The sequence below is a fragment of the Dioszegia hungarica genome, assembly GCF_025882075.1.
Source record: "Dioszegia hungarica strain PDD-24b-2 chromosome Unknown MKK02contig_31, whole genome shotgun sequence".
Classification (NCBI taxonomy): Eukaryota; Fungi; Basidiomycota; class Tremellomycetes; order Tremellales; family Bulleribasidiaceae; genus Dioszegia; species Dioszegia hungarica.
Window position 1 is genome coordinate 57,541 of NW_026515780.1, and position 21,814 is coordinate 79,354.

Genomic DNA, 21,814 nt, shown 5'->3' on the forward strand with positions numbered 1-21,814 from the left:
TCATGAGAATTCGTGTGACAACGATCTCCGGCTGGGATCCAGAAGGACAGCCTCATCCCCAGGCTCGCCCGATTTTTTTTACTGCGCAGTGCCGACGACTATTTGAGATCATTCGTGACGGCCTACGTCCAATTGGTAGTGGATATGCAAGTTGTGTAGGGAAGATGTCAACTGAAGAGTGGTGGAACGTTGCGCTCTGGTCGCGGTGAACTCTAAGTCCGGGGATCTGGGGAAATTAAGCCGGACGCGTCGCGATATCCGGGTCCGGGTGAATTCTAGAGCTGGCCGGGCCCTTACCGATACACGTAGAGCTTCTCTATGTAGCCTGACCATATAGCTTTGATATTTTCATGCTCATGACATTACAAATGATCTCTGACGGCTACAAAGGCTCTTCCAGCTTCCCTATCAACCGTCATCCTCATCTCCATGCCGCCTAGCGCCGGCGATATGGGCGGCCTCAAGGGTCCGATGCTGCCCTTCCTGATCGCGGGATAGTTACATTGCGTGCGTGATCGGTGTGGTGGGAATGTCGCCCCTTATTCGCAGAGCAGCCATGTTCGGGGCGGTCTGACTCCTGCCCCATGAGTGATAGCCTAGCCAGAGAAGAAAATGGAGCGCATACTCACCTCTGCGGCCGAGTTAGTATCATCCTTCGAACACTATGGGGTCAGGTTCGCATCGCGATGAAAGTCATTCCAGACGCGACACACCTGATGAATCGGACGGCTTGACCCTTGTAGATATCAGCCTGTCACAGTATGCTACCAAGCCGGAATCGAACATACCATGCGAAGCCTCCGCCGTTGCCTCGGCTATCGCCAGCCTCCCCATTCTAGCCATCGGTCGATGCACCGCCGATTGCCTGACACTCTCCGTAAACTTCTCCCAATCTTGCAGGTAATCCTTGACGACCGGTCCAACCACCCTGATCGCCCACACGCGAAAGTCCTCGCTGTCGCCCACCTTGCCCATGATCTTTTCGAACTTGTCCTCCAATCTCAACTTTGCCTTCTCGTACTCGCCATCCAGCATGCTGGCAACTTCCTTGCGAGTATGGTGATCTGCGAGCCATACAGCAGCTGCATTCCGGAAGTAGTCGAAATTGGCTTCGAGGTACTCGACTTCCGATCGAAGAGCGATGCGAGCTCGATCTGTGGACGGCTTGGGCACCTTTCCGCTACACTTGACTTGGGCGAGCGCTCGAGTCTGGTGACTGGCGGCATCAGCTCTTGCAGCGACTTCATGCCGTTGTAGCTCACCAAGCGACGTCTGCGATGTGACCGCACGGCAGCGAGACTCCCTTGCGGGGCACATCGCACTCCCCGCATTCCTCTCCGCAGCGCTTGGCGCAGGGGTGTCCGCAGATCGCCTGTCTGAGAAGGCAACGTCCGTAGCACTTGACGAGCTTGTGTTCACGGTCGTCTCGGTGACACTGGAGCGTCAGCTGAAAAACACATACGAGTGTCAGTAACCAACCTTTCGGCGACATCGATGACCGCATGGCAAGTCCTCGTCGCTAAATGTCAGCTTTGCTATACCTCAGCTTACCATTGAAGCAAGCAGATCCCTGACTAGTCAGCCAAGCTCCTCGAGCAGATGGCTTCACTCACCATCAGGCGCAAATTGCGATATCTGTCCAGGCTGCCTGGCATGAGCCACGTTATCGTGATGGAGAGCGCATGCGATTGGCCACCCGTCACCGATGGAGTGGCTAGCCTCGAGCTCTTCGACGATCGTCTTCCACATTGAGCTTCCAGCGGCGAATTGGACGGCATTCCCGAGGATGTAGAGGCCATGCTTGGCGCGAGATAAAGCGACATTGGTGCGGTTGTCAGACTGCGCTGTCAGCGGTTCTTCCCGGAAGCATTCCACCGATTGGCATGGCTTACTTTGAGGAAGCCGATGGTCGAGGAGGATGCGAAGCTTTGCGTTCCTTGGCCAGAGTTGCGAACCAGGGAGAGGATGATACTGGAATTGTCAGACAGCACTTATGATAATGGTGGATCAACACACATCTTTGCTTCTTCGCCTTGAAAATTGTCGATGGTCCGAAGCAAGACCTAGGAAATGAGTTGGTGTATTCAGGGGTCAAGTTCAGACTACTCACTTGCTGTGCAAAGTCAGCTTCCTTGAGCACGCCTACATTCTCCCCGCCTCTGGGCGCCAGCTTGTCCAGCTCGCTTTGCTCTCGCTCGTCGACCATGATCGTGACTTGTCCCCTGAAGGCTAGCTTCATCTTGTCTAGTTGTCTGTCCAAGTATCAGCTGGTCCTTCAAAGACGAGATGTTTTGGCAAGGACAGACCCGAGGTATGCACACTGCTGCATCAGCACGAGGTCTCCACGAAAAGCACCAAGGGCTCACCAGGATCACAATATCTCCGGGCTCCGAGTACGGACCTTGCTTCAGCAGGTGAAGCGCCAGATCGCGAGCCATAGCCACCTTGTATGTCAGCAAGATCTTTGTGAAGGTGGCGGATCTCACCTCATGTTCATTGCACTTGCTAGACCCATCATCACCAGCTTGGGATTCTCGATGGCGATGATCACTGCTGGTCAGCCTGATCCTGAACAGCAATACTTGGTACTAACAGGAAGTAGACATTTCTCCCCATCCCCCGTACATCCGGATACGCCAATACCGCTTCGTGATTTTGCAGTTTTGGGTACAAGGTGTTCCTTCCGCTCAGCTTCGATCGTGACTTGGTAGAGAGGGTGAAACGTACTTGATCAAAGAGGATATAGTCGGCCTCATCCGGCGCTGGATCTGCAGCTGGCTCATCGGGAGACCTCCGTCGGTAAGGCGCTCCATCAAGCTGATGTCGAAGCGGTACATCTTGCCGCCTCTGGGATTCTCGGCTGACAGACCTGCCAATCAGCTCTCCGATTCGCTTCATTTGAAGTGTATTGCTCACCATGACTGACGGACGGGCGTAGCTGCTTGGGGTCCCCGATCGCGATGAGGTGCTGGACACTGGGGAAAAGCGTCGCCAGGATGTGGGCCTCGAGCACTTGACCGGCTTCTTCGATGATCAAGATTCTTGGCGCATATCTCTGCACGTCAGATCGGCCTTAGCCTCACTACAGGAGAGCGGATGCGTACTGACCTTGAGAACAGACGCGAGCTTCGCAGCGCCTGCGAGGTTAGCACAGTTCAGAGGGAAGGGACAGGAGTAAGGCTCACCAGCGGTAGTCGATCCTATCAACTTGATGTCTTGCAGAATGAAGACTCGGTGCTGCCATTAGCTCCTGATGTCCTCAAATACTCACATTTGCCTGAGCCTCTTCGTGGCTCTGTCTCGCGTTGTCGTGCCTCCTGACAAGATCCCCGAACCTCGCCAGGAGCTCCGCGGGCACCTCTCCCTTGGCCTTCTCTGTGACGGCAGTTGCGATCCGTTGGCGTTCGTCCATCGAGAATGACCAGATGTCGCCATCGGCAAGCAGTACATCGAGGTTTCGGCTGGTCTGAGGGATCGTTGGCAGCTTCGCGAATCCGAACCGTGAGCAGAAGGACACTGGATCCCGCAGTACATTCGCAAGGCTCGGTTCGGACGTACCGGAGCGCCATAAGCTGTCATGCGCGAGCTCGTCCGAGCTGCGGGAATTGGGAGGATGACCGGTCGAGCCCATAGCATGTGACAGGCGTGACTGTGGCTGAGTAGGCGTAGGGCATAATGGCCGACCGCCCACCACAGCGGAAGAAGTTGGTGAGAGGTATGGTGCGGGGAGCGAGGGAGGGGGAAGTGCGGCGAATCGGTCGGAGAGGTCTGACTTAGGTCTCGCCGGCGGCCCCTCCGGTTGTTTGGCGAGATTGCGGAGATGTTGCAGATCGAGGCCTTGCTTCCAGAAGCGCCAGAAGCTGCCAGCGTCGGCTCGTCGGTCGTGCCTGTCCACGGAGAGCGTCCCGACTTCTTTGATCCATTCGACTGGATTCTCCAGGTCGTCTAGAATCGCAGGATAATCAGCACGGAGCTGGCAGAGGATCTGGCTCTCGGTGGGTTGTCGTTGAATGATCTCAGCAGCGAGTACATCCATTTGCTAATGTATTAGCCAAGTCCAGAAACAAGATGGCCGCGCTGGCGTACCTCTTCGGGAGCGCGCATGATTCCCAAGGCTCTCCCAATCTCGCACCTTAATCTCGATCGCTCTTGCGAGTTCTCCAGCTCACTCAAGTTGTACTCCCTGACAGTTGCATCTTTGCTCCCCGCGCCGAGTCGCACCATGGATTTGGTAACGTCCTTGTCGTGTACCGCTCTCATGGCCTGGTCGACGGTGTTATTGGTCTGGGCGAGGAGAAGTATAGGTCTACTTTGTCAGCACCTCCTTCCATGGTTGTTATGGGGGTTCCGACCTACCCCACATCATTGGTGATGAGCAGCCGAAGTAGCTCGACACCGGTGAAAGTCTAGCTATCAGCATGAACCTCGTCAAAGCTAAGAGTTGACGAACCTTGCCGGTACCCGGGGGGCCTTGGACAGCGACAACCTCACTGGTCAAGGCGTCAATGACCGCGTCGGATTGACTGAGTTATCAGCATGCTTCCAGATAAGCATGAATGGATGGGACTCACCTTGGATCAAGTTTGCCGATCATCCGCATGCGCTCTCGCGCTGCTTGTACCGAAGTAGCCGACCTCGGATCCATAGTGCAGACTTCGCTCTTGTGCTCGTCCTGGAGGAGGGAGTCGAGATTCCAGATAAAGCCGGGATCTCTCGCGTAGGATGGGAGAGCGGTGACCATGCCATCCTGGAGAAAGTCGGTGTGTTTGAGATAATCGGCGAACGGGTAATGATGTGGATTGGCGGTTTGTAGCGCCTCAAGGAAGGGCTGGACGCTCGGATACAGCACTGAGCTGTCGATGAGTACGCGGATTGTCTTCTTATCTCCTATCTGTCTTTGCAGCTTGTGGGCAACTTTCACTCTTGCGGCGAAATCGATGAAAGACAGTGAGAATTCGACGCCGACGATGGGTTTGCGGTCGAGAAACTGTATCTGATCGGGAACTGATAGTCTTGTCAGCCATTTCTGAAAGGGCAGGTGATACCGACACTTACAACTCGTCACCAACGCAAGCTCCACGCTCGCCGGCAGATCCGGCTCCTTGGTCACGACAGCTACAAGACCGCCGCAAGAAAGCTGCTTCCCTCCCCTCCAGTACTGCCGACGCTGCCAGAGATTCCCGCTCCGTGCGTCCCCCGGGGGACTGTTGGTCTGGACCTGTGCAACCAGTCCGTGCCTATAGTGGAGGCGACAGTCGGTGTATTCGAGGTGTGTGAGGATCGATAGCTTGCTGTACTGGTCAGTCTTGTCTTTGCGGGGCATGTATTGTACTCGCACTGAGTCTCCACCAGCCGACTCGCATTCGAAGACACCTCCGCCTATTTTGATGATGCCGCCGGCTGCTTCATCAGCGCAATCCTCAAGTCCGGACGAGGACCACTTACTCTGTGTGTCCTTGAAGTCCTTCCGATTGAGGTCCTCCATGACGTGCCTGACGCAAGCTTGTAAAGGATTCAAGATATCGGCGCGGAGTAAGCGATAGTTGATGTCAAGTCTGCATCGTCAGCATCGAACACTGGACCCTTTCAAGCACGTACATCTTCGCCATGCTATCCGCTGGCAGGTGATGAGCTGAACCGGCGAAATTCATAGGCAAGTATGGGTCTCTGGAGCAGGCGAGCTCATCAGGAGTAGGCGCTATCTGGATGCGTGCGATATCGGCGTGATCTTCGGTCAGCTCTCGGTAAAAGTAAAGCTCACCATTGTCGTGCCTCTGCCCCTCTTGACAGAATTCACCAGGCCCATTGGGGTCCCTGAAGATCAGCCGCTTGCTCATCTTGACCAATCAGGGGAAGCAGCTTACCTCTCGACTGGTGCAGCAGTGTTTTGGACCGGGATGGCTGGCTTTGGTCTGGTCGACGCGGCCTGAACCGGCGCAGCCTGGAGACTGGGTTTGAAAATTCGCAGTAGCGCATGTATCTCCGCCCGCGTCTGACCAATGAAGGATGTCTGCTGGTCCTCGGTGCTGTTGCGTAGGCTGTCATCGAAGCGACCTTGAAGGATACCGCTTGCCCAGAACTCGAAGTACTCCGAGAGGAACGAAGCGAACAACGGCAGCTCAGGATGACTGGTCGGAGCAGATTCAATCCGCGCGAGGTAGCTGCATGATTAGCTACCTCCTCCCTCACTCTTGGCAATGCTAGGGACACTCCAGCTTACTTGCGGAGAAGAATAGCAGTCGACCTGAAGATCTGGACGCCACTCGTAATTTCGACAGCGTTTGTACGAAGCGAATTGCCCTTGTATGACTCGGCCATCTCGCATGAGACGATACCGCTACGGAGTGTCTCGAGGATACGCTCGATGTTCTCGTTCACTAAGCTATAGAGGAAGCTGCACCGTCAGAAGGGGCCAAGACCATGCCAGAGAGACGTACCTGACAGCCTTGAGGTCCGCGCTCTTGACGACGGATTCGGAAGTGAGATACTATCGAGTCAGCGAGATCGAAGAACCGCGATCTTCAAACTCACGCCGATCCATCCCATGTAACACCCTTGGAAGCTCATTGTACCGCTATCGAAAGAGCTCTCGCCGACCTTGTCCCAGCGCATGATATCAACCAGCCTCGAAAAAGCGTTGCCTGATTCCTGATGGTCAGCAGACTACTCAGATCCAAGCATCCAAGCCAGTGATGCGTGATGCACTCACCTCGCTGATGAGACCTAGCACGGACTCGCTGTCTGGCGAAGCCTAGATTGTCAGCTAGTCGTCCTTCGTCCCGACTCACGAGGTGCTTGTTCAGCTTGTTGGAGGCGTTAATAGCCAGTAAGAAGTTGACGGCCCTAGAAACCGTCGCGATCGGGCTGTTCTCGACATTTGCCGCCGCAAGCTCCGCCTGCACCTTGCTCAGACGGAGGAAATGGGTGGGCAGAAGGAGGGCATCGCAGTAGTCGGTGGTAATGCTGGAGACGTCCGGGAATGCTATGATCGCCGCCCGGTCGGTACTTGAACGTCGCTGCTCAGATGGTCTCGAGGTGAGGGTATCAGGTCGGACCCGTTGCTTCCTGTCACTGTAGGGCGTCTGTGGGGGCTTCTCTGTATCCAAGCATGAACTGAAGGGATCTCGTGGTGCGGTGTTGGCTGGTACCGTCAGCTACTGTGGAATCATCGGGTGTGCAGGACGCACCGGCGACGGTTGCAGAAGGCCCGCGCCGATCGTGGTTGGGTCCACTGGACGTGTTGAGGCCTGAGGGTCAGCGAGGTGCTCTCATAGCAAAGCTGGAAGTACTTACTACCGCGTCCATCAAGCTGATCTGCCCTTTGGCTATCGCGACACCACTGATCTTGGGAGAGCATGCGGTCGTCGCTGATCCTTGAGGAGCCATGTCCCATATCGCCGTTGTGCCGCTTGTCGGGAGCCATACCAGAAGACGATGACTATCGTTGTCTATGATGAGTGATCAGGGGATCTTCCAGGAGGACAACGAAAAAGGTGAACTATGTCAAGACCGAGGGACGCAAGAACAATGTGAGGAAAGAACCCAGTCGCTGGAGACTCGCTGTCTGTGCCAAAAGACTAGGGTGTTAGCTGCTCGGACCATCCAGGATTCTCCTAGCCTTCTTCAGTGAGCTTCTCAACCACTCTTACTCAGCTCGGACATTCGTGCCTCTCTCCGCAGTCGCAACTGCGGTGGTTGTGCGTGTTGTTGTCGTGTCAGCTTCTCCATGATAGACTGCCTAACAAGAAGACTCCGAGACCTTCAAGTGAGTGTCGGTAGCCATCAATCCGCTGAAGATGAAGAGAAGCTGAGCAACTTCTGAGAAGGCCCTTTGCGTGGGACCACTGCAGAGCAGTCCGAGCTCGCAGGTCGGAGATCTCACCGCGGGCACATCCTCGACCTTCGGCCCTTCCGGCAGCGTGAGTATGCCTTCTTTCGATGAGCAGCATCCGATGGTATGCTCCGACCAGGGGATATGGACGAGTAAGCTACTGGTCTGACAGCTGTCAACCAATGACTGTGAGATGTAGACGGCTAAGTTGCGGTCGACGGTAAGTGGTGTGCACTGTGGTGCGGTGACCGGTCGAGATCTGTGGGGAAAATCGGCCGGACAGGCGTGGATATCCGGATCCGGCCGGATTATCCAGCTCGACTGCTTGGGTACATGCTTGATCTAGTCCAGCTGGAGCTTCCTTACCACTCGACGGCGCGAAGGTGCGAGGAGGTTAAGTGTCACCACTGCGTCCTACGATTTGTCCGCCTTGACGGCTCCGTAGTTGGATTGTCGACCTATCAGCAGCCTTCACCGAGGGCCGCGCGGGGGTGGCAAATCAAAGAGCAGATAGATGTGTGGCGCATGTGGCTGGACTGAAGGTGTCGCCTGCCGATAATGACTGGATACGCGAGTTACATCACAAAGCTCTAGCACGCTCCATCAGGGTGGTCATCAGAGGCATGAACAGAAGTATTGGTGTCTGAATCATTCGAAGAGCGCCCGGGCGCCGCCCCCTTGCATGTCTGCCCGCCCCCTCACTCTCGCTCATTTTCGCCCATCGCAGCAGCTTTCTTCACCACTGTCTCACACTCGCCTGCGTATACATTTCCCCCACAATGACATCCAGCGCCTCAGCTGTGGAGGGAGCTCGAGCCCCACCGCTCAGTTTCTCGCCTGACCTGCCGGATCTGTCAGGGAACATCTTCCACTGCCCTGCGGAGCTCACTGACGAGACGACGGTTCCCAATAGCGTCTTCGTCCTCGGCTTTTACGACATGGAGGATAAGCACCGGGAAGAACAACTCAAGACGACGAAATCCAACCTCGACAGTCTGGGTATCCGGTCAACCGTGATTTTCTCTGACAGAGTGAGAACGGAGGACCTGGAGAGGACTTTCGCGCACCACTTGAAGGGCGGTAAGGAGGGTGGAGTGACGATCATCTTGTGCGGCGACGGTGACAATGACCCAGACAGTCGCGAGCACTTGCTGTGCACAACGCTACCCAGCAAAGATACCTGGGACGTCAGAACAGGCGATCTGATTGACCATCTCGGTCGGCAGTGGACAGAACACCAAGCCGGAGGAGAGGAAGCCGTTGATCCGGTTGCTAGCTCGCCATACGATGCGGTACTGATCGGCGAGGAGCAGCAGGAGGAGGATCTGGATTTCAACAGCACGAGGGCTCGGATCATCCACTCTGCGACCCCTTCCATCCTACAGAGGTGCAAGGACAGACTCTGGTCATGCTCCTCCTGGGCAATGCGTGTGTTCGGCTTGGTCGAGGATGACGTTCCGGCAGGACAGCGCACACCCAGATTGTCAGTGCTCCTCTCTGGTGAGAATATGCGCGCCGCGCTTGACTGCGTCCGGTGGCTACCCGTGGGAAGCACAATCATCGACCTGGACACCGACACCGGACTGCATGAGCTTCTCAACAAGTTGGCTTCCTCCCCTTCGAAAAAGAACAGCTGCGACTTTTCCGCAGGGTCTCTCTTTTTGTCACTCTTGACGTCGGGCATGCCCATGCCGGATTATTGGAAGCCAGAGTACTCGGTAGCGGCGTTCGAGTCATACGGTGCGCCCGGTACCAGCGAAATGGAGGTGGGCGACTTGGAGATGGACCCAGCCGATTCGACAATTCTGGCTGGCATCGCGGACAGAAAGGTCAGAGCTCGGGGGGTGTCAGGCATTAGCGAAGCCTGGATGGACTACATCGCGTCGCAGATTAGGTCGGGACTGGCTCTGAGTGAGGCGGACAAGGGCGCCGTACTGATTATGGTCAATACGGACAGGTTTGCCACTTCCTGGTGGCCGGTCGTGAAGGCCTGTGAGATGGACCGTGCACATCACTGGGGTAGAGGGGTAAGAAACTCAACAATCAGGTACGGTGAAGATGACTTTTTATCAATAGGTGCAGATAGTCAGTGATGGGATCAGTATTCTCCGGCCTTGTTCGGCTGTCAGCATCAGGCTTGCATCTCATCGATGGATCGCGAGCGTGCGTGTAGACACACCCTCGATAACCGCAATAAATTGCTACCTACACCGTCGAGATCGCCAGCTACCACTTCAGAGCAACCCTGCTCTCCTCGTCTGCTACCCTCGTCCTACCCTAGCAGCGCCTCGAGCTTGCTTGATGACCTTGACCGCTACCCCCTGTGCTTTGCCCCCAGACGCTGAGCTCAGGCATCGGCTAGGCGGTCGAGTCGACCGCGGCGGTTGCCTTCAGTGTCCGGTCAAGCTTGTCTCGCCGGACGGGATCGCGCTCAACAGCGCTCCGCTAACCCCAGGTCGGATACCCGCCGTATCCGCCTTGTCCCTGCTGCCCCAGCCCCGAACCTCCCCACAAGCCCGACCCGCCCTGGCCCTGTGCTTGGCCTTGACTCTGGCCGAGTCCGCTCCCTTGGCCGGCCGCCCATGTCTGCCCATCGACTTGCTTCCCTCCCGCGCCTACATCCCAGGTAGACCCCATCCCCATACCCGCTCCGAATCCAGCACCACCGCCCGGCGGCCCAAAGCCAGAAATACCAGCAAAGAGCTGCGCCGCGTCCATCGGTGCTGGCGCCTGGGCTTGAGGTCCAGCTTGACCAGCCGAGACCCGCCTGTCCGAAACGCCGAAAGGCGAAGCCGCAACCGAAGCCGAGGGCCCTGGCGCCTGAGTGTCCCAGATCGCCTTGACACCTTCAGCCCCGATCCGGGCTTTCGGCCTCTCCGACTGAGGTCTGCTCAGTCCCGAATCTCCCGACGTTGGCATCCCATCCCGCTTGAGCCCTTTCTGCGAATTGGATTCTTCGCGCGTCATACTCCAGATCCCTTCGCCGCCGAACAGAAGTCCGGGCGAGCCGGAACCGGACGGAGGGAGAGGGGCGGAGCGGGGCGAGGGGAGGGCACCGCGGGCGAAAGAGGCAGAGTTGCGCTTGGCCGAAGAGGGTTGTTGGGCGTACGGATTGGCGTAAGGGGGATTGGGGGTGGCTGTGGGGTTGTCCAGGACCAGATTCTGGAGGAGATCGTGCGCGGTCGGAGTCGGGTTGCCGGCATGGGCTTGGGGGTTAGTTTGAGCTTGCACGTTCCCAGCTGGGTAGCTACAGCGGTCAGCTTCCATTCGGGGCTCTGGGAAAGTACTGCACGTACCCTTGATCCCACTCCCCCATCTGGTCGTCTCCATCCCCATCATCGAATCCTGGCGTGCTCGAGCTGCCCAACGAAGCCCGCATCGCCATATTGACCGGGTCGTCCTCTGTTTCGGTGCTGACTGACGCATAGTCCTCATCGCCTTTGAGATCCGTATCGACGTAGTTCGAGTACACCATTTCCGCCTCGGGCTCAGGTATCTGGGTATACCCCGACGTCTGCTTGATCAGCTACATCACCTCGGCTGGAGGGATAAGGAACAGTTCGCTGACCTGAGCCTGAAGAATCAACGTCGCGTCCACCTGGAGATCGGCAATCCGCATCAACTGCTCTTCGTTCGGATGCACCTCCCCATCCGCGGCCAGTCCGCTCGGCTTGCTCCTCAACAGTCCCCTCGCGATAGGCAAGAACCCACGCATATCTTCATCCTCCTCCAGTCCTGCTTCCAGGGAAGGCAACATGCCCAGCGGAAACACCCTCGCCAGATCCTCGATGAGCCGATAGTACGCGCTCCAGAAAGTAGGGACGGACACGTCGAGTGATGTCGGCGTAGGCGAGCCGGAAGGCGGGATTCGGGACAGGTAGTCGAGGTGGAGTTTGGCCCATTTAGAGATGATGCGCAAAGAGGGAAGAATCCGGCGGAGGGCGGCCGATATAGAAGCGTGGAGTGGCGAGCCGCTCTCATCTTCGTCATCCTCTGCGATCGCGGAATCGGCGGGGTTCGACCATCCTGGCGCCTTCATGACTTCCTCGATCTCCGAGGCGGAGATGGTGAGCAGGACGATGAAGGTGCAGAGGAGGAAGTCGAGCGCCGTGTCTTCCGCTTGTTGGGTGCGGGAAGGGGACGTGGTCGTGTGATCGTTTGGGCCAGGTATGACCGAGGCGAGAGAGCGTGTGTGCCAGTGCAGACCGATAGTGACGACCGTGAGGCGGACAATGGTCTCAGACGGAAGTGATCTGGAGCACAAGAGAGTCGAGAGGCCTGGGATGATCGATGACTTGAGTGCGCCGTATTGCGAGAAGCTAGATGTCAGCTAACTCATCTTGCCCCAGGCGTCTAGCAGAAAATTCAGTGCAACTTACCCGTTCTGCCTAAATGTCACCGCTACGACAACGCCCACCTCCCTCGTGAACTCCTCCAACCCGACCGTGGGAACAGCAGCCTCCGTCTCCTGCTTCCGCTCCAGCCACCTCTCGAACGCCTTCTTGAGGTACCTGTCCAGGATGTCCGAGATCCCTTTGAACGGCACCTTGATGGCAAGCGCGCGAACATAGTTATAGATCGTGCTGAAGTCGTCATTGAGATACGTCGAGATGACCGCCAGTTGGTTAAACGCCGATCCTGCATGGTCAGCTTGGGCGCACGCTTTGATGAGCACGGGAACTGACCATCCTCCGGAGTCAACGCTCTCGCAACATCATAATACGCCTTCGCTCTCCCAAATTGTTCCTCCACCTCGTCGCCCTTCCTCTGCCTCGACCCGCCGGCCTTAATCCGCCGATACCCATCCGAGTATTGTTCCTTGTACCGCTCGATATCCCCTAGGCACACCAGCGCCTTGTACACCAATGCGATCTTGTCCTTCTTCTCCTCCTGGCTGAGATCGGGCGAGGACTTCCCATTCCCTCCCTCCCCATCCTCCATCTTTCCACCGGACAATGATAACCCGACGCCGGCCAGTGCACTCTGGCACATCTCCTCCATCCCAAAGAAACGGACGAGCCTGACGACAAGCTGCCGATAGAATCCTTCCTCACTCGCCAGCGCCTGCCTGAAGCGCGTAAGCACCTTGCGTAGCTCTTGTTCCGCTGGCGAGTTTTGCTGGGCGCGTCTGTTGCCGCTACCGGTAGAGGCGGAGAGGGCACCTTCGCCGCGCGCGACGTGGTCTCGGAAGGAAACGATGAGGGAGTAGGTGGTCCGGATCCACATGGGGTCAAGGCTTTGCGCGAGGGGGTGAAGGGGATGGTTGAAGAGGAGGGTCTGATGCAGGTTGCGAGTTCTGCGAGGTCAGCCATGCTTGTGATTGCAGACGGCTAGCTCACTTTTGACGATACAGCTCGACATCCCTCGACCAAGGAGGCTGATTCTTGAGCAGATCGCGCATTGCCTCAAAGCCGGCACGCGCATCCCTAGGATGTCAGCTCGGGTCCACATCGACATGAGATGATTCCGTTGAGCTGTAGCTGGAGACGTACCGATCCAAGTCTGCCGCTGTCTTCTGCCCATTCCCGTTCCCGTTCCTCGCATTCCGCCCAACCCCCTGGGCGGCAGGCTGAGCTGAAGCGGCAGCCGTCGCCGGCTTGCGCGCCCGAGGGGTCCGCGACGATTCGTTGTTCCGTCCAGTAAGAGTATCAGGGCGGCCCTTCATCATATCTGGGAAGCTGCCGTTCAGAGCGTAGTCGTCGCGCCCAGTGCGAGCGGCTTGCGGAGAGTACATCTTCGCGAATGACAACCAGCCCGGCGTTGGCGAGTATGGACAATGTTTGAGAAGAGGTCTGGCAGTCAATTGGGGCGATCTCGCCTCGCTGCTCCAAGTAGATGAGCAGACTCACGATCCGGTAGATAGACAGCAGGCGCTTGTCCTGTGTTCGAGGTCTATGCGGAGAAGAAAGGATCGATCCCGGTTGAGCGGAGAGCGATTTCTGACACCCGTTCTGATCGAGAGGTGGTCGGCTCACTGGCCCATCACTAGTGTGTCTATCCTGTCGACTCCCAGCTGATACTTCAGGGAGGGAAGCCGTTCTGAGGAGGATATGGAGAAAGTCAATCTCACACAGTTGACTGGCTGGCAGCTGCCATGACGGTGGGCTGAGCGGACCCTGTCAGATATCCGGGCCAGATATATCCGGATGCTATCGTCCGACCCGGATTTACCGAGCCGGGTAACCAAAAATAGCCCGGAACCCCTCCACCCCATGCGACCACATGCTGATTGCACCTATCATCACTCGAGCAACTACACCTTGTCTTCACCCTGCAGACCGTCTATCTATCTTGCACGTATCAGGCTATTAACCATACGATCCGCTCAGGATGCGCTTCGCCCTCTTACCTCTCCTACTCTCGTTCGCTCTAGCCCAAGATCCAAGAATAGGGTACGTTCTCATTCCTTATCTCCCCGTGACCGTGTCCCTCCTCGTCTCTCGCCTCACCTTGCACCTCCCCGCTAACCCTCCAGTAACCCTCGAGCAGGCCAGCAACCCCACACTACCGCCGAACTCCCCTTTACCGCCTTCCCAACTCCCACACCCACGCCCACCCCTACCCCCACAGGAGGCCTCGCACCGTACATCCAGCTCGGGAAGAACCTCTTCAACGCTGCGATCCTCGGCAAGGCGCCCGTGGAGGATACAAAGCTCCGAGATGAGCGCGATGCGACTGATGGAGTGGAGAGGCTGATGAAGGAGAACTGGGACCAGGTGACCCAGGGCTCAGAGGAGGATGTATGGGTCATGCACATGTGAGCTAATTCGTTCATGAGAGTGTAAAGGACAAGCTGACACTGCAGCTCCGGTCCACCTAGAGACTTTGTCGACTTTCGATACCTCGACACCCACAGAAACATCACCCGTCTCACCCGAGAACACCAAAAAGCCGGAAAGAAAGGCATGGACCACTTCAGATTCGCCCGGGTTGACTATATGCGCGAGGCGGAGATCTGTACGCGGTGGTTGATCTTCAGGTACGCTGAGAGGAACCCCGGTCTGGGATCACCCAGCTGATCATTGTCCAGCTCGCCGATACTTGTATTCGTCTCGGACCAGGGGAAGACACTACGCTTCGCCCCTAAGAACCTGGTCGGAGCGGGCGGGGACTTCGTTTTTGAGATTATGGAGTCCGGCGAGTGGACGAGGATACCGGTTTGGAAGAGTCGCTATGCGCCAGGAGGGGATCGGTAAGCTACCCCAGCCTTTCCCAAGCGTGCTAGCTGACCATCAGCGCCCACATTGTCGAGTTTTACCTCAAGTCCTCAGATTTCGTCTACGCTCAATCCGCAAAGGTGCCGACGCTGGTCTGGATGGGTATGTTTGCAGCCATCACCCAAGGGTTTGTCAAGTGGATGCACACGCCAAGTGGGGCCGGGCGAGCTCCAGGAGCGGGCGCCGTCCCCAGGGGAGGAGCGGCTGGAGGAGCGGCTGCGATGCCAAGGGCTGCAGCGGGCCCGAAGGGTGCAGCGAAGCCCAAGAAGGCATAGCGGCCATGAGTACTCAGTAGTGGTCAGCAAGGAGAAAAAGCATGCAAAGGTGCCTACTACCGATTAGCAGAGTCGCCGGGTGTCAGCTCCTGATTGACTACAACGCGGAGATACATCAAGCAGCTCCAAGCGGGTCCCACGCCCTACTATCCCCTCCCATCGCAGCTTCCAACTCCCTCTCGCTCTGTTCCGCTGACGCCTGCTTTCCCGCAGGCAGCTTAGGTTCACCGCCTGGCGCTGCTGCCCCGCTTCTCCTCTTCTCTTCCTCGACCAGCTTTAGATCCGCCAATGAATGCCTCAACCCCGCCTTCTCCGCATCCGCCTCTCCGACTGCAATACCGCCCTTCCCGGCCGAGATCGAGTTTGACCGAGGCGTAGACGTTCCCGAGACTGAGGCAGAGACCGAAGCGTCGACCCCAGGCCGAAGAGAGCTAGATGCCGTCGGCTTGGTGTCGTCTCCCCATGGATTGGCATTCCAGCTCGGCTCCCTCCCCTTGGTTCCAGCTCCTGGAACCGCCAAACCCGCAGTCGACCGCGGACCAGGCTGGATAGGCATGTCTCCCTGAAGTGCGGAGGAGGAGGGTCCAGCGCCCGTCCCGCCCCCGCCAGCAGAAGAAGGCAAAGACCAAGGATTCGCCTCACTCGGCATCCTCACCCCTCTCCCTGCTGGCGCCGCCGCACCTCCCGGTCGTCCCTCCCCTATCCCCGTCCCCGCTCCCCCAGTCTCCTGCGTCTCCCCCACTTCCGCCCTAATCTGATTATACGCCCCCTCACCTATCGTCCTTATCTCCCGTGCACCACGCGAGAGCGCCGAGTATGCGCCAGACGAGAACTGGTTCCATCCCCACCCACCTCCGCCTCCGCCGGATCCCCCTGCCGGTCCCGAGGGAGGAGCGGACTGCCTATTCCTCGATGGAAGACCGGCTGACGGGAACTGAGACGAGGACGATAGATCGGGATTCGGAGTGGGGTGTCCAGCGGTCTGAAGCGAGAAGGCAGACGAAGTCGATTCGATGCCGCGATACGTCCCTTTCCCGCTCACTCCGTTCAGAGCAGGATTCACCGCCTTGCGTCCAGGAACAGGAGAGGGTCCTCTACTCCCCTGCACGCCAGGACCGGTGACGAACCCTTCTCCCCGTCCTGCTAGTCCCTCCGCTACCCCTTGTGCCGAAACAGGATCCACCTGTCCCGGGTTCACAAACACCATATCCGCCCCCACCCCCACACCCGACGTTTGCGGCTGTCCTTGAGCCTGAGCCTGAAAAGACGGGGACGGGCCATTCATCTCTTCATCCCCCCGCCTAAAGAGACGGAACCACCACCTCACGTCCCTCGGATCAAACATGAGCACCCCCTGATCCGCCCCTTCTCCCCGATTCTTGGGATCGTCCAGACTCGCATCGTACGTGGAGTTGATATACCCCCTCCGCACTTCGGGTCGGTCATACCATTCCCAGGCCGAGACAGTACGTTCGACATAAGGCAACGACCCCGCCTGACTCGCATCCGGCGCGACCCGCCTCTCCCGCTCATTATTGAATAGGAATGTACCGAATTTGCACGAGTAGAGGTCCGTATAAATATCGAGGAGGTATTGCTCGTTGTACTCGAACCGGTCCGGAAACTGTCGCTGGATTTGGCGGACACAATCGAGGAATTGGTGAAAAACGGGTGATACCTCCTTGAGGTGCGTATCGCCCTTTTTGAACTGGTTTTGCACCGACGCAAAGAAGGCCTGAGCGACCTTCTGCGCTCCTACCCCGCCTCCACCGCCCTCCTCATCCGAGTCCTCGTCCGGCGCATCCGTGACCGTAAACAGCTTTTCCGACGAGAGGTGTCCTGATCGATCGAGAAATTTGTGTCCGAACGCCAGCCAGTCCTTCTCTACTAACACCTTGAATCCGTCCAGGGTCCGATAGTACGGATCCAGGCAGATCTGGGCTACGGCACACAGTTGGGCGGTCCGATCCCACCCGTCCGAGCAGTGGACGAGGACGTGCGACGCGTTCAGGTGGATATTCCGGATGATCAGGAGTGAACCCTCCAAGATCGCCGAGACGTGCTTGAGCCAATTGCTTTTCCGGAGCAACGACCGGTCGAGGGGCGGAGCGCCGGATTGGGTGCTACTACCGATAGACGGCGCCTCGGCGTCGCGCAGTGCTTCACTGATGACTTTGAGCGAGTTGCGCATGACGTGGATATTGTCGATCCCGAGGTACGCCTTCTTGGCGGATTTGTAGTTCTCCATGTTTTCCGTGCCGGCCCCGATGGCCACGTTGGCCATAGCATTGGCGGTTGGACGGGCGTCGACGATAAGGTTGGTGGAGGTGGCGCCGTAGACTGGGGTGGAAGTCGAGGAAGTGAGAGGATTAGGGGTAGGGGTGGAAGAGGATGCAGTGTAGGCTGTATCGAGGAATTGGTGGGAGGAGAAGATGCACTCGACGAGGCGTTCATCTTGCGCCGACCGAGCGTTCTTCAGTCCCACCATAGGCTGGGATGAGCGCGTCATGGAAGCCTATGGGATCAGCTCATGCCGCCACCATGTCGACCAGGGAGCAAAAGCTGAAGGCCAGAGATGGACGTACCTGATTCGCCCAGTGTAGATAAGTCAGAGCCGGTATTCTGCCCTTACTCCTATACTTTCCAGCATACGACAAGGTCGAGTCACTAATCCGACTAGGGACGACCATCTTGGCAGGATACGTAGGCGAAAAGCTGTAATCCTTGTTGATGTCTGTAAACCGCCAGGCTTTTGTGCGGGATCCGACACCTTGTCGCGCGAATTCGAGACGGGGGCTGAAGGTGGACCAGCCTGACGAAGAGGAGGCTGAGGGCGGGTGCGGTATTCCGCCGACATCAAGCGGAGATGTGTGTGAGGAGGTGGATATGGTGCTGCCTGAAGAGACCGCGGGTGTGGGTAGGGTATAGAAGAAAGCATAGAGCTGCTCCACCGATACTACAATGATCAGCTCACTGGCCACCATGAACGGCGCTCTCCAGCTGATACTCACTCGCGACAGCACAATCCTTGACGCTCAACCACACATCTTCCGCCCCGCCCTCCATCGCCCTCTCAAACGTCAGCACGTAGCTATCAAACCCCCTCGTCCGGATCTGCAACGGATACTTCCCGCCGAACGTTTGTGGCAAGCGAGTGAGGAGCGTGATGGCCGGATAAGATATCCATATTTCGCCTGTATCGCCTTCGGCCGAAGATGAAGGCGAGAAGATGAGGTGATGTGGTGTCAGGTGGAGCGTTCCGCTTTGTCGGAGGGATGTAGGGATTGGGGAGGACGAGGAGGAGGGAGATGAAGGTGGGAGGAGCCGGTCGAGCGTTACATTGTCGACTTTGGCGACTCGGAGGTTGTCCATCGCGTCGCTTTCTGGCTTCAGCCTGACTGGCAGACCTGCAGGCTAGCTTGGAGCTGTGAGGGCTAGTGTGGACGATGTTGGGGTACAAAGGGAGAAGGAGCTGAGCTTGGACGCGATTTGATTGAGATTGCGCACGGTCTTGCCCCATTTGGCTCGTGCCTGACCGCGTCATACAGCGCCTACTCAATACCCACCTATCTTCCTATCATACATATACCCGGGGTATACTAGCTCGGAAGGCCTCACAGATCCTAACATCAGCGATATGAACGATACGACTGCTCCAAACGGAGGGATGCACAATCTGGGCACGATCTTGTGGGTCCCGCTTCATAACACCGCATTCCTCGCGGACCTCTGAGCCCTGGAGGTGGAGCTCATGCTGACTGCCTGTAGGAAGCGGCTGGAGGGTACGTACTTTGCCGCAGCTGCACAGAGCTTTCCAAACCTTGCAGGCTCTATAGCTGATCATGTAGCCGTCACTTCCCGTCTCGAAGACGCAGCCATCCACGGCTCGCTCGGATCAGCCGGTGGTGCACAGACCGGCCGGTCGCCCGCCATGTCAACGCATGAGTCCGTCGGCGGAGCTGCTGCTGGAGGTGCCGCTGCTGCCTCTGCACCGCCGCCTGCTGCTTCGGAAGAGCCAGCCGCGCCGCACGTTCAGGCATACCAGGAGCTCATTTCCGGTCCTCTGAAAGAGTTCACGTCCAAGTCTGAGGCTCTCGGCGGGGTCGTGGCGCAGCACGTAAGTACCGATCAGCTATCAGATCCTCTACATCGTATGATGGAGCTCTGGATGATGTAGCTGATGTTCTAGGCCGCCCTCCTTCCTCCTCTCCTCCAGGCTCAACTCGACTTCCTCTCCCTAGCCTCCAAGCACGCCAAACCCGCTACGAAGGACCTCCCCGCTCTGCTCGGCCCGCAAGGTCAAGCTATTTCAGCCATCGTCGAGGCGAAAGATAAGCTTGGGCGAGGCAAGGAGGGACGGGAGTGGGGAGCATGCTTGAGTACCGTTGGGGAGGGTGTTTCCGCTTGGGGTTGGGTTCAGGTGGTACGTCGACGCCCTCGATCGGCTGGCTCACTAGCTCTGGAGCTTTCCCAGAGAAGCCAAAGCTGACAGTGTAGGAGCCAGCACCCGCACCGTTCATTGGCGAGATGAAGAACGCGTCGCAGTTCTGGGCCGATAGAGTAACCAAGCAGTTCAAGGAGACGTCAGTTGTATATTCCCCTCCCTCTATCGAAGAACAATAGCTGACCCCTTTAGTAAGCCCGAAGCTATTGCCTGGGCCAAGTCATTCACTGCGCTCATTGATGCGCTCCAGGCCTATGTCAAGCAGCACCACACCACTGGCGTCACCTGGAACCCACGAGTAAGCTTACCCGCCCGATGTATCCGGGCATGTAGCTGACGTGACAGGGCCCTCCCGCGCCTTCGTCGGTCCCAGCGTCCTCCTCGGCTCCGGCAGCCGCACCGTCCACGGCCCCATCCGCCCCGGCAGCCAAGTCCACTCCATCTGGCGGGCCTTCTGGCCTCCTGGCCTCGCTGAACCAAGGCGGAGCCGTCACGTCAGGTCTCCGCAAAGTCGACCCTTCGCAGATGACGCACAAAAACCCGGAGCTTCGCACCTCCTCGGCTGTCCCCGCCGCAGACGAAAAGAAGGCCGCGCCTGTCGTCAAGCCGAAGCCTGCTTTCGGTGCGGCGGCGGCCAAGAAACCAGCCAAGACTGAGCTGGAGGGTGGGAACAGGTGGTCTGTGGTACGTTTACGCAAGCTGGCTATGACTTGTATGCGGAGTATTGCAGCTTACTATGTAGGAATACCACGAAGACAACCGCGATATCCAAATCACGGACACGGCCATCTCGCACGTTGTCCACATCTTCCAATGCCGAAACTCGACCATCCGAATCACCGGTAAAGTCAACGCGGTCACCATGGTCAATTGCAAAAAGGTCGCTCTCGTCCTCGACTCGGCCGTGTCTGCTTTATCCATCACCTCGTCCCCGTCCTTCGAGGTCCAGATTACGGGCACAGTCCCGACGATCCAGGTGGACAATACCGATGGGGGACAGCTGTACTTGAGTAAAGAGGGGATGGGGGGCGTGGAGATTATCACGAGCAAGACGAGCGCGATCAACATTTCGACGCCGGAGGGGGAGGATGGGGACCTTGTGGAGAGGCCGGTGCCGGAGCAGATGAAGACGGTGGTCAGGGGTGGGAAACTGGTTACGGAGATTGTGGAGCACAAGGGGTAGAGAGGGATAGGGAGTAGGGGGATCTTGTATAGAGTGAGATGGGGACGTACTGGGCGGGATGATTGTAGATGCCTGATGGAGGAAATGTGAACATATCATAGGTACTTACTTCTTACATGGAGAGGGTACGAAACACTGCTTTGCTATCTGATCTGTCCTGATATTCTCCTCATTCCTACTCTATTTACTCCTACTCTATTGAACCTCGCTCAACCCGACTACAGTTCCGAACCCATCCGCCAACTCCTTCAACACGACATCCACCAGCTCCCCCGCCTTCACGCCCGGTATATCCCGATCCCCAATCGCCTCTCTGACAAGCACAACATCGTAACCCCGTTCCGCCGCCTGTCTCGCCGTCGTACTTACACACACATGCGCCATATACCCCACAAGCACGACCTGCTTCTTCCCCGTCTTCTCAATCAACTCCTGCAGGTTCGTGCCCGTGAATGATCCCGGATGGTTCTTGGAAACGACCGACTCGCCGTCTTTGGGAGTGAGGACGGAGAAGATATCAGCGAGGGGCGTGGAGGGCGTAAAGACCGGTGCGCCCGAGGGGGTGATGTGTTGCACGTGGATGATGGGCGCGGAGGCTTTGCGGTATTGCTCCAGAAGGGTTTGAATGGCCGAGCGGGATTCTTCGACGTTGACGATTTTCAAGTGGCCGTCTGCGTACCTGTGTTGTCAACATGAGCTCAAGGGTGGGCGAGCGGGGACATAGGGACATACTCGTTCTGCGCGTCGATGATGATCAAGACGCTGTCGGAGGTGGAGGCTTTACTGGGCTGAACGCCGATGATTTCGCGGAACGACTTGGACATCTTGCTCCGAATAGATGGTAGGTAATACGTTTACACAAAA

General features: G+C 57.5%; 7 protein-coding genes across 7 annotated transcripts; 3 read left to right on the forward strand and 4 right to left on the reverse strand.

The window, feature by feature from the left end:
• Positions 1–293: 293 nt before the first annotated feature.
• Positions 294–7,423, reverse strand: MKK02DRAFT_41242 (uncharacterized protein; the record flags this gene model as incomplete). Its single annotated transcript, XM_053091490.1, has 34 exons — positions 294–325; positions 789–1,216; positions 1,263–1,435; positions 1,480–1,519; positions 1,552–1,570; positions 1,614–1,839; positions 1,893–1,971; positions 2,017–2,063; positions 2,111–2,252; positions 2,307–2,320; positions 2,367–2,444; positions 2,487–2,550; positions 2,594–2,680; positions 2,728–2,869; positions 2,917–3,055; positions 3,109–3,137; positions 3,186–3,237; positions 3,272–4,039; positions 4,087–4,306; positions 4,357–4,406; positions 4,451–4,523; positions 4,572–5,004; positions 5,056–5,400; positions 5,446–5,555; positions 5,599–5,728; positions 5,762–5,814; positions 5,865–6,161; positions 6,221–6,394; positions 6,438–6,487; positions 6,532–6,648; positions 6,710–6,751; positions 6,789–7,141; positions 7,188–7,247; positions 7,294–7,423. The coding sequence occupies 34 exons, from the start codon at positions 7,421–7,423 to the stop codon at positions 294–296; spliced, it is 5,196 nt and encodes a 1,731-aa protein (XP_052941875.1).
• A 1,187-nt stretch (positions 7,424–8,610) lies between these two features.
• MKK02DRAFT_41243 (uncharacterized protein) lies at positions 8,611–10,193 on the forward strand (the record flags this gene model as incomplete). The annotated part of the gene is made up of 2 exons (XM_053091491.1): positions 8,611–9,823; positions 10,183–10,193. 2 exons carry the CDS (start codon positions 8,611–8,613, stop codon positions 10,191–10,193), a joined length of 1,224 nt encoding a protein of 407 aa, XP_052941876.1.
• An 83-nt stretch (positions 10,194–10,276) lies between these two features.
• On the reverse strand, positions 10,277–13,565 carry MKK02DRAFT_41244 (uncharacterized protein; the record flags this gene model as incomplete). Its single annotated transcript, XM_053091492.1, has 7 exons — positions 10,277–11,078; positions 11,128–11,345; positions 11,400–12,150; positions 12,211–12,469; positions 12,517–13,127; positions 13,171–13,257; positions 13,324–13,565. 7 exons carry the CDS (start codon positions 13,563–13,565, stop codon positions 10,277–10,279), a joined length of 2,970 nt encoding a protein of 989 aa, XP_052941877.1.
• An 865-nt stretch (positions 13,566–14,430) lies between these two features.
• MKK02DRAFT_6909 (uncharacterized protein) lies at positions 14,431–15,194 on the forward strand (the record flags this gene model as incomplete). The annotated part of the gene is made up of 4 exons (XM_053093689.1): positions 14,431–14,588; positions 14,652–14,810; positions 14,862–15,023; positions 15,068–15,194. Coding segments are annotated over 4 exons (606 nt in total), but the record flags the coding sequence as incomplete, so codon positions are not given.
• A 244-nt stretch (positions 15,195–15,438) lies between these two features.
• MKK02DRAFT_20975 (Myotubularin-like phosphatase domain-containing protein) lies at positions 15,439–18,695 on the reverse strand (the record flags this gene model as incomplete). Its single annotated transcript, XM_053086342.1, has 5 exons — positions 15,439–15,560; positions 15,864–16,175; positions 16,245–17,838; positions 17,909–18,279; positions 18,335–18,695. 5 exons carry the CDS (start codon positions 18,693–18,695, stop codon positions 15,439–15,441), a joined length of 2,760 nt encoding a protein of 919 aa, XP_052941879.1.
• A 265-nt stretch (positions 18,696–18,960) lies between these two features.
• Positions 18,961–20,950, forward strand: MKK02DRAFT_30651 (adenylyl cyclase-associated protein; the record flags this gene model as incomplete). The annotated part of the gene is made up of 8 exons (XM_053088100.1): positions 18,961–19,013; positions 19,092–19,105; positions 19,172–19,440; positions 19,513–19,746; positions 19,821–19,906; positions 19,960–20,065; positions 20,113–20,451; positions 20,510–20,950. 8 exons carry the CDS (start codon positions 18,961–18,963, stop codon positions 20,948–20,950), a joined length of 1,542 nt encoding a protein of 513 aa, XP_052941880.1.
• A 195-nt stretch (positions 20,951–21,145) lies between these two features.
• MKK02DRAFT_20844 (putative Isochorismatase family hydrolase) lies at positions 21,146–21,774 on the reverse strand (the record flags this gene model as incomplete). Its single annotated transcript, XM_053086321.1, has 2 exons — positions 21,146–21,629; positions 21,683–21,774. 2 exons carry the CDS (start codon positions 21,772–21,774, stop codon positions 21,146–21,148), a joined length of 576 nt encoding a protein of 191 aa, XP_052941881.1.
• Positions 21,775–21,814: the final 40 nt, after the last annotated feature.